Genomic DNA, 10,644 nt, shown 5'->3' on the forward strand with positions numbered 1-10,644 from the left:
ATATATATTAACCTTGAGGTTAATATGTTTTTTTAACATACTTTTTAAATTAAAATTTAAAAAATATTTTGGTTAACATATTTATCTTTTAAATATTTGTATAAATTAATATAAAGTAAATTATATTTTATTAATTTAAATTTGTATTTAATAAAATTTTAATCAAATTAAATAAATATTTTAATTAAATACTTTAAAAAATTTATATAATTTAATATATATTAAGCGGATTTTCAAATTCGATTAACATAATTTTTTATAATGAAATTTTAATTTAAATTTAAGAAAATATTTATTTGATATAATAATTTTTTAAATATTTATTTTAAATAACAAAAAATAGAATAAACTTTATTTATTTTAATTTAATTTAATAAAAGTTTTAAACAAAATTTATTAAATATTTAACTAATATAATTTTAATAAATATAATATTATGTTTAACCAAGTAACATTCCTAAAATATAAAGATGTAGGCAGAAATTAAAAGAAATAAAAACAGAAGAAAAAAATATTGAATGTCGACAAAGATGAAAATAAGGCAACCGACATGAATATTTGTATTAAAAAATAAGAAGTACTAGATGTCGTCATTCATCTAATAAAATAAGGATTTAGATATCAACATTTTTAGGAGAGAAAACTTACTTAGTATTTGTTTATGTGAAGTGCACTGTTCAACCAAATTTGAAAGAACGAATATGAGAGAGCGTATTTGGGGATGGATGGATTAATTCATCCCCTTAAAACTGCGAAGATAGTGCATAATGTTTACGTAGGTGACGAAACTGCCCCTTTGTTGTAATTGTGAATGGTGGCCCGGCTCGTAATGGTGTTTTAAAAGATGAGTTGTGGTGTGATTGTTGAGTCCATGGAGGGGGAAGAAGATGAGGTGGTTGGGTGTGGTGGGCGAAGAAGAGGATGAAGGGGTGGTTGTGGTTGCACGAGGTGGTGGGGTGGTGATATGCATTGGTTAGCTAACCGATACTACAAGTGTGTGTTGAGTGAATGGCACCAGTTAAGTAACTGATGCCTTGGTTATGAAGGGAATGACACGAGTTATGACACCGGTGTCCTTGGGTTTTTTTTTTTGACGTTCGGTTTTGTTTTTTTCAGGTGGAGGAGTTGCTAACATTTTATTGTAGTACTTTTTTGACATTAATAAAAAAGTCAATTTTTTTTCATTTTTCAATTAATTTTAATTATTTTTATGATTAAAATTAATTAATTTAGGAATTATTTTAAGAACATCAATTAAAAAAATTCATCTTTTTTTACACAAGGGTATTATGGTAACTTAATAAATATATTTATTTTAACAATTAATTGTATTTATCATATCAATCAAATCTCTCACTAACTTTCATAAAATTTATCTCCAAATCCACTCACTTTACTCTTTAAATCCACTAAAAAAAACACAAAAATCCATTCACCCCAATCTACACAAATTCATCTTCTCACTTTCTCCCATATCCACTCCTTCAGTTCTATTGAGTGTAATAAATTTCTCCATTTTAATGAGATGTAAATCTCGTAAATTTTCCTACTTATTTCTTCACAAATCATTACAAACCGACGAACGGTTGCTATAATTACAAATTCGCTCATCTAATTTCATCCGTCCAGTGAATTTCCGGAAACGAACAAACCCTTAAGGATATGATCGGTTAGTGTCTTAAATAGAGAGAGAAAAAAATATATTTAATTTTATACGAAGGGAAAAATGAGAATTGAAAAAGGTTTCGGAGGTAGATGAAAAATGTCTGTAGGTGCAGGAAAAAACTCCTAATCTGGATCGGCATTTCTTTCTGTCATGGCCCAATTCTATTAACTAACCAAATTATTATTCAACATCAATTATTTTACGGGATTTTTTCTACACCTCCAAAATTTCTTCTGCCAAAATTTTTTTATATTACGAAAATAATCTTTGACCATTTGATCAAAGTAAAGTAGACCTCACCCCAAGTTGTTTTTGAATGTCGGCTTTCAGTGAAAAATGTTTTTGAATGTTGACATCGGTAAAGATTTTGTACTTCCGATGTAAAATATATATATATATATATATATATATATATATATATATATATATTTGGTTTAATTATATTTTTTGTCTTGTTTTTATCTAAAAGTATCAAATTGGTCATCCAGATATTTTAAGTTTCAATGTGATCCCGATTTTTAAAACATTGATACAATTTGGTTCTTTTTGTTAAATTTATTTAATTAAATCAATGATTTTTATCAAAATTGGCATTATGACTAAGTTGATTATATCAATAAAACAAATCATCATTATTAACAACTTCAATTTTGATGAAAAATCTTTGATCCATTTCAAGAAATTTAATAAAAAAGACAACAGTACATCAATTTTTCAAAATTTAAGACCAAATTGAAACTTAAAAAAAATAGAGGATTAATTTGATACTTTTAGACAAAAAATAGAAACAAAAAGAATAATTAAACCTATATATTTATATATTATCAGAAGTCAACTTCCAAAATTTTGTTTTTTATTTTATTCATTTTTTAATACCTTATATAAAAATAAAATTTATATATATATATATATTAAGATTTTATTCTATTTTTAAAATATATATTAAAAAGTTTTAAAAAATTTCAAATATATAAATTTGAAACAAAAATTACTTTTAAAAAATAAACAAAAAATAATAATTAAAGTCAAAAAAATTAAACTTTAAATATAATGAAAAATTCTAAAACAAAATAAATATATTTTTTGAATTTAAAATTTAATTATTCACTTAATTTAATTTATTTATTATTTTATTTTATTTTTAAAATTATAATATATATATATATATATATATATATATATATATATATATATTACATTTTGTTCTATTTCTTTTTTATTTTATTTACGATTTAAAGTTTTTGAATTTTAATATTATTTTGCTTTTGTTCTTTTTTGTTATTTTTCTTTTTAACTTTTTAATTTATATTTGTTTTAATATAATGTATTAAAAATGAGTAAAAATAAAAAATAAATATAATTTAAAAATGAATAAAATTTTAAAAAGAAAAACAACTTTAACTTAAAGAGAAAAGTAAAATTTAAAAGAAAAATAATATATATATATATATATATATTCTTTTATTTTGTTATTTGTGTTATATTGTTTTTTAAGTTTTTAATTTGAATTTTTTTTATGATAGTGTGTTAAAAAATTTTAAAAATTAAAGAAAAAAACAAAACATTAACTTTAAAAAAAATAAATGAAAAGAAAAAGAAAAAGAAAATATATATATATATATATATATATATATTTTATTTTTTTTTTGACATATGGAAGTCCATCAACTTTTTTGGATATCGATATCCGGAAGTATCTTTTATCCAGAAGCGGCTCAAGAATTTCGAAAACCTAAAACAAATTTAAAAATAGAGGCCTCTTATTTAAAATTTATTTTTGAAATTTTTTTGATGCAAAATTATTTATTAAATTGTCATAATTAATTTCATTTAATATTTATTCTTCAATATAACATTTAACATTGTTGACACTGAAATTGTTAACATTATTCTATAATTAAGAATATAATATAGTTTATCATTTTTCAAACCTATCATTTCTCTTAAGATATTTAATTATGAAAATAAATCAAATCCATCATTATCCAACAAATTATCATGTTTTAAAGATTATTTAAAGTTTAAGCAGTTTTCTTGCAAAAATGTACAATCTAGTGATTTTAATTTTTAACACTACAAAAAAAAATATTTTCATATATTGTAAATTGTTCAAATCTATTCTAAACTATGGTAATTTCTTTATCTACAATATAGAAAAATTAATCAATTCTAAAGGATTCTTGAAGAAATTTTACAATTTCATTCTCAATGTTTTCATCAAATTATTTCCTTTTGCGTCTAATACATTTTTCAATGAACTCACGTTCTTCTCAACTCTATAGTAAGTCTTTTTTTTTCCTAAACTTGAATTATCTTCCTACAAAAATCTCAATTTTGAATCATGCTTCAATTAATCTATTATCTATCAAAAGAATAACCCCTAATCTAATTAATAATTTTGTAAAATAATTAGTTCCTCCGCCTCTCGCCGTCCAAGCAATCGTTGCCACCATCGTTCGTTCAACCACCGCAAACCCTTGTCCGTGCAACCCTTCGTTCGGCCACGCCGCTTCTCTGGTTTGGAACTTTGCTTCCACCGCACGGCCACGCCGCTGGAGCTCCATCCGTCGTTAGTCGCCTCCCGTAGTCAGACCAGTCGCGCCTCTATCCGTCGCTTCTTTGAGGTTGGGGTTTGGTCAGAGCGTCGCGCCCGTTGCCGCCGCTGTTGGCCCTTACGCTGCAGCTCTCCCTCCACCGCATCACCTTCCAAAATAGGTGGAATTTGAAATTCTTCTCACTCAACCTCACATTCTATATGACCTGGACGGGCCCGACGACCCAAACGGGCTTGATGACCCAAACGAGCTCGATGACCCAGACAAGTTCGACGACCCAAATAGGCCCGACAATCTAAACGTGCCCGATGACCCGGATGGGCCTAACGACCTAGACGAGCCCAACGACCCGGACGGGCTTGATGATCCAGACGAGCCTGACGACCCGGATAGACCCTTCCAAACTGTTGGGCACGACGATCTAGACGGGCCCGACGACACCGACGGTCCCGATGACCCGGACGAGCCCGACGACTCGAACGCGCCCGACGACCCAAACGGGGCTGACGACCTGGACGATTTCGACGATCCAAACGGACCTAACGACTCGTACGAGTCAGACTATCCAAACGAGCCCAACGACCCGGATAGACCCGATGGTTTGAAAGGGCCCGTCTGAGTCGTCAGACCTGTCCAAGTCTCGAGTCCGTCTCGGTCGTTAGGCCTGTCCGGGTCATCAAACACGTCCAAGTCGTCAGGCCCATTTGAGTCGTTGCGCCCGTCCGAGTCCTCGGGTCTGACCGAGTCGTTGGACCCGTCCGGGTCTTCGGGCCCATCCACGTCGTCGTGTCGTCCAGGTCGTCGGGCCCATCTGGGTATTCAGATCCGTCTTGATCGTTAGGTCCGTTCAGGTCGTCGGACCCGTCTGGAGCATTGGGCCAATGACCTTGACGAACTTGACGACACAATCGTCTAGTATGGGTCGTCAGGCCTCTAGTTCATCGGGCCGACCCAACCTGTCTGGGTTTCCCAATCGGTCCAGCTCAAGTGGGTCGTCGGATCTAACCAATCTGGTTGTGTAGTTGGGTCAGCCTGGCCCATTTGGGTTGTCGAGCATGTTTTGAAATTTATCATGAACTCAAAACATAATTAAGCGTAAAATAAATATTGTTAAAATTAAATTTTATCTCACAATAAATTCAAAAAGAAAAATTCAAACAAGAAATTGAAATGTAAGGTATTTTAATTTTTTTATCCAAACAAGTTATTTAAAAAATAAATGAAATTTAATTACAAACAATTCAAATACAAAATATTTTAATTTCTAAACATCGTTGAAATACTCCATCCAAACACAAGATTAAGCATGGAGAAGAAATGTTTGAGATACATAAGAAATCCTCTTATTTTAAAACCTCAAAAAATCTGAGCCGGAGATCCGGTCATGTAGTAGTCATTTGGTTGTATCACACTCTTAAATGCGAAAAGGAATTTTAAGAAGGAAATGATGTTGGGCCACAAGTTAGCATTATCACATGAAAAAGTCAATGTAACAAATAAAGAAATGTCAAATTCTTTCTATTTTTTATATTTAAATTCTAGCTTCTTGGAATAATTAAAAGTCTTAAAATGACTTAAGTACGAAGTTAAAAAAAAAAATGATTTATCGGTTGTCGAAGAGCACGTTTATAGTTAGCTAACGGCTGCAGCATTTTCTTTCATCCAGATAGACACGACTTAATAAAAGAAATTTAAGTATATGCAATTGAGAACACACTATCTCTCATACATTATCAACGACTTTAATTGATATTTAAGTTTTAAATTATAAATAATTAACTTATTAAAATACTTGCTTTAATCTTGAATACTCCCTGTGTTCTTTTCATGTTGCTTTTTTTTTATTTAAACTTTATTTCTATTTATCAATTTTAGGGTTAAATATGTTTTTAGTCGTCTAATTTTCAATGAATTTTGAAATTAGTCAATTTCGAAATTTTAGACCAATTTAATTCTTTATCTTTTCAAAATACGTGGATTTAGTCTTTTTAATCAATTTTTTTAAGTTTATTTGATGATTCATACACATTTCATGATTGTATTTGAGTTGTTTATAATGTTTGACATATTTTTGCTTTAATGTTAAGTCAACTACTATTACGTACTTGAGATGTCAAATAAACTTAACATTAACCAGATTTGATTAAAATGATTAAATTCACATAATTCGAAAGATGAAGGACTAAATTGGTTCAAAATTTTGAAATAAACTAATTTTAAAATTCACTAAAAGTTAAAGAATTAAAACATATTTAATTCTAAATTTTAATGCTATATTAATATGTAAATTTATCAGTTGTATGAAAATGAAAAAGGAAAAGAAAATCCTTACAAAAGCAACAAAATTTTTGGTTTGCACAATTTAAGTTAACTCGTTTCCATAAACACTGTCAACATGTCGGCACTACTGGGTGACACAAGTCAACGTTTTCAAATTCTAAAACCTACCACTGTTGGTTTGTTCTGTCTTGTTTTTTAATGCTAGAGTTAAATTATTCGATAACGATACTTTAATTCATTTGATCTGTTTTTAATCTACAATTTAAATCACCATTAAATTATCATATACATCACTAAAAAAATTAAAATAAATAAAAAAATAACTTAAAATATCACTGTAATAAATTATTATATAGTGATAGAATAAAAGTTCTACATCTGCAACATTTATGAGTAACTAATTTTCCATGCCCTGATCAGAAAAAGTAGATGATGATGATGTCTCACTGTGTTTTCCCGGTTGATCCACCTTCTACTGCTTCCCCATGCTTCCACTCTAAAGGTACTTTCTTGCTTGAAATGATAAGTATATTACTTTTCTACAACCAGTTAAACTCAAATCTCATTCCACAAATTTTCAGGCGTTTTATGCTTATGGGGTGTTATAAGATGAAAACTTTGAAAACACCATCTGATATTTTTCGACTTATAATTGAATCAGACAAGGGGAAAAAAAATTCAAGTCCGAGACAAAAAAACTGTTAGAATAATTAATTTAAAATAGTGCAGACACAATACACTGTCAAACTCAGATTTGCAGATTTGATTGTTAAATGGTATATATATAATGAAATGGGGATTGTGATTTCGTTTTGACCTTTGATTACTGGTGTTACTTTCTGATGTTTAGCTGTATAAATTGGCTATTGCTCATGACTTGTTCGTGTTTTTGTCAACTTCAGTTGGAAAACAATGGTCTCAAAGATTTGCCTCGAGTGTAAGGCCAATGCACCCTAAGAGGGTTTCAAGCGGGTGCAGAGTGAGAGCAACTTTGGGTGATGCTGATAAATCAATAGGAATTCCCCACCAATGGTACAATGTAATTGCTGATCTTCCAATAAAACCACCTCCACCGTTGCATCCTCAGACTTTTGAACCGATCAAACCAGATGACTTGTCACCCCTTTTTCCTGATGAGTTAATCAGACAAGAGATCACCAGTGACAGATTCATAGACATACCAGATGAAGTTCTTGATGTTTACAAGCTTTGGCGCCCAACCCCTCTCATTAGGTTTGATATCTATTATCTCCTTCGACCTATTTGAAATGCTATTATTTGCTAAAACTTATTGAAAATCACAAAATTTGGTGGATCAAGCTTCTTACTATGTATTGAGTTTTACTTACAATTTTGCAGTTTCCAATAAATTTTAACTAACAGTATAAAGTGTTGGAAAAAGTGTGTTAATTAGTATGTTTCTAGCACTTCTCTTGAAGATATTGTCTAATACATCTGCTATGATAAATTTAGAGCCAAGAGGCTGGAAAAGCTTCTTGATACGCCTGCTAGGATTTACTATAAGTATGAAGGAGTAAGCCCAGCGGGATCACACAAACCGAACTCTGCTGTGCCACAAGCCTGGTATAATTTACAAGAAGGTGTGAAGAATGTTGTCACAGAAACTGGTGCTGGACAGTGGGGAAGTGCATTGGCTTTTGCTTGCAGCATATTTGGCCTTGGCTGTGAGGTATGAGTTGGATTCACTGAGAACTCAACTAACTGAACTAATGGTTTTGCTCAATCAAATGTTACTAATTTCCTGCTAGTGTTGGTATATTTAACTGTGTTTTCATGCATACATCTTTGTTTATAACTAGCAAGAAAAATGTAATTGAAACTGCACCACTCTGAAAGCAATCATCAATGATAGTTTCTTGTTTGCCCCTTCTTCTGTTTTTTTTTTTTGTTTATCTTCAATACTTTTGTCCAAGGCCAACAAAGTTAGAAGTAAGTGAATGATTCGGATGGAGAGGATGGAACTATGCACATGATTTTGTTGTAGCTTTGGTTATGAAACTGTGGTGTTTAGTTGAATGGTTTGTAAATATAGGTGTGGCAAGTACGTGCTTCTTATGATTCAAAACCTTATCGGAGGTTGATGATGCAAACATGGGGTGCAAAAGTACATCCATCTCCATCTATGATCACTGAGGCTGGTCAGAGAATGCTTCAAGAGGATCCATCAAGCCCAGGGAGTTTAGGCATAGCCATATCAGAAGCTGTGGAGGTTGCTGCTAAAAATGCTGATACCAAGTACTGCTTGGGGAGTGTACTGAACCATGTTTTGCTTCACCAGAGTGTTATAGGGGAAGAGTGCATCAAACAAATGGAAGCTATTGGTGAAACACCTGATGTCATTATAGGATGCACTGGTGGTGGCTCCAACTTTGCAGGGCTAAGTTTTCCATTCCTTAGAGAGAAGCTCAATAAGAAAATCAATCCTGTTATTAGAGCAGTTGAACCTTCAGCATGTCCTTCCTTAACAAAAGGGGTGTATGCATATGATTATGGTGATACAGCAGGGTTTACTCCATTGATGAAAATGCACACACTTGGACATGACTTTGTTCCGGATCCAATTCACGCTGGTAATGATTTGTTATGCTGATAGAGTTTGCCGTTCTACAATTTAATTTTTGGAAGTGTGGTAGCTTGTGTTGATTTGGTTCTTGAAAATATGTGTCTACACATTTAGTCCTTGAATTTCTCAGCAAAGCAAATTAGTCCAATTTGTGAGAACTTCATGACAAATTTAGTTCCAAGGTTGGTTCAACTTCATGACAGAAGGATTAATTTGTCAGAAAGTTGACAAATTCAAGGACTAATTGTATTAACAAACTTCCAAGGAGAAAATCAACATAGGTTTTCTTTTTTGGGTATGATGATATCTTTTTACCATCACATTTAATAGTGTATATCCTTGTATTAACAATTTTTGTTATTTTTAGGGGGTTTGCGTTACCATGGTATGGCACCATTGATCTCACATGTTTTTGACTTGGGTTTAATGGAAGCAATTTCAATTCCACAAACAGAATGTTTTCAAGGTAATTCTCCTTCTCATCTCACTTTCACCTCACTTTAGAACAATAATATGCTTAACGAGTTCGGTTTCTTTATTGAGTTTTTTTTATTGTCCTTTTTGTCTTCAAATACATTACTTTTGGTATATTAAAACGATCTTTAATATATTTTAAAATATCAAAATCAATATAAATCAGTGTATTTTGAAGATACAGTCACTAAAAAAAAGTGAGTAAAGAATCCAAATTAGTATGATATAGGATGAAAGTTTGTCTTTTTGGTTACAGGTGCTATACAGTTTGCTAGATCTGAAGGGTTGATACCAGCTCCTGAACCAACTCATGCCATAGCTGCAACCATTAGGGAAGCTATTCGTTGCAGAGAGAGTGGGGAGGCCAAGGTTATTTTGACAGCAATGTGTGGACATGGCCATTTTGACCTACCAGCTTATGAAAAGTATTTGCAAGGTAACATGGTTGATCTTTCATTCTCAGAGGACAAGGTTAAAGCTTCACTGGCCAAAATTCCTCAAGTCATTCCTTGAGCTCTCTCAACACTTTTATGTGTCTCAGTTTATTATTTCCATTTGTTTCAAGAAATATATGTTGTTTTTAGTTTTATTATTATTAGATTATATACATTTCTCAAAGCTTATTTTATATATTTTATAATTATTATTTCTTTATTTAACATCGGTCAAATCATGTTTAAATATTCCACTGATAATCGAACATGAATAGACTAGTTTTGCAAGCCAGCTCACAAAAATTAATTTCTGAGGATACAATAATGTTAGAAATATGAAATGATGCGCTCGCTTAGTTCTTGGTGACGTTTTTGGTTTTGCTTCATAAGACCAATCAAATCGCATGCTTTGCATGTGGCCTATGTTTTTACCTGGATGTATCATTGATTAGAAACATATAAGTCCGGAGTTGGTGCATGCTTAAATTTTCACGTGCCCATTAAATACATTTATGTTGACTTTGTCAACCTAAAACTTTTGTGAAACTATCGAATATATGATAAAAATAATTAATTAAAAATTTAGTTTTTATATTTAATTTATTATTTTTTTTTATTCAATTGAATTTCAATATTTTTTAAATAGAATTG

The 10,644-nt window shown here is 31.0% G+C and overlaps 1 protein-coding gene across 1 annotated transcript; it reads left to right on the forward strand.

Moving 5' to 3' along the window:
* The first annotated feature begins 6,840 nt into the window (after positions 1–6,840).
* Positions 6,841–10,218, forward strand: TSBTYPE2 (tryptophan synthase beta type 2). The gene is made up of 6 exons (XM_028069581.2): positions 6,841–7,003; positions 7,404–7,734; positions 7,975–8,191; positions 8,555–9,092; positions 9,453–9,551; positions 9,816–10,218. Exons 1-6 carry the CDS (start codon positions 6,931–6,933, stop codon positions 10,070–10,072), a joined length of 1,515 nt encoding a protein of 504 aa, XP_027925382.2. The 5' UTR covers positions 6,841–6,930; the 3' UTR covers positions 10,073–10,218.
* Positions 10,219–10,644: the final 426 nt, after the last annotated feature.

The sequence above is a fragment of the Vigna unguiculata genome, chromosome 4 (assembly GCF_037176805.1).
Source record: "Vigna unguiculata cultivar grain cowpea cultivar isolate G323 ecotype 2 chromosome 4, ASM3717680v1, whole genome shotgun sequence".
NCBI classification, from domain to species: domain Eukaryota; kingdom Viridiplantae; phylum Streptophyta; class Magnoliopsida; order Fabales; family Fabaceae; genus Vigna; species Vigna unguiculata.

What these genes read in the sequence shown, in the direction of transcription:
- TSBTYPE2 (XM_028069581.2), top strand. Translation starts at nt 6,931, where the DNA reads ATGATGATGATGTCTCACTGTGTTTTCCCGGTTGATCCACCTTCTACT. An exon ending in TCCGGATCCAATTCACGCTG is followed by an intron (nt 9,093 to 9,452) that starts GTAATGATTTGT and finishes TGTTATTTTTAG; the next exon opens with GGGGTTTGCGTTACCATGGT. An exon ending in ACAAACAGAATGTTTTCAAG is followed by an intron (nt 9,552 to 9,815) that starts GTAATTCTCCTT and finishes TTTTGGTTACAG; the next exon opens with GTGCTATACAGTTTGCTAGA.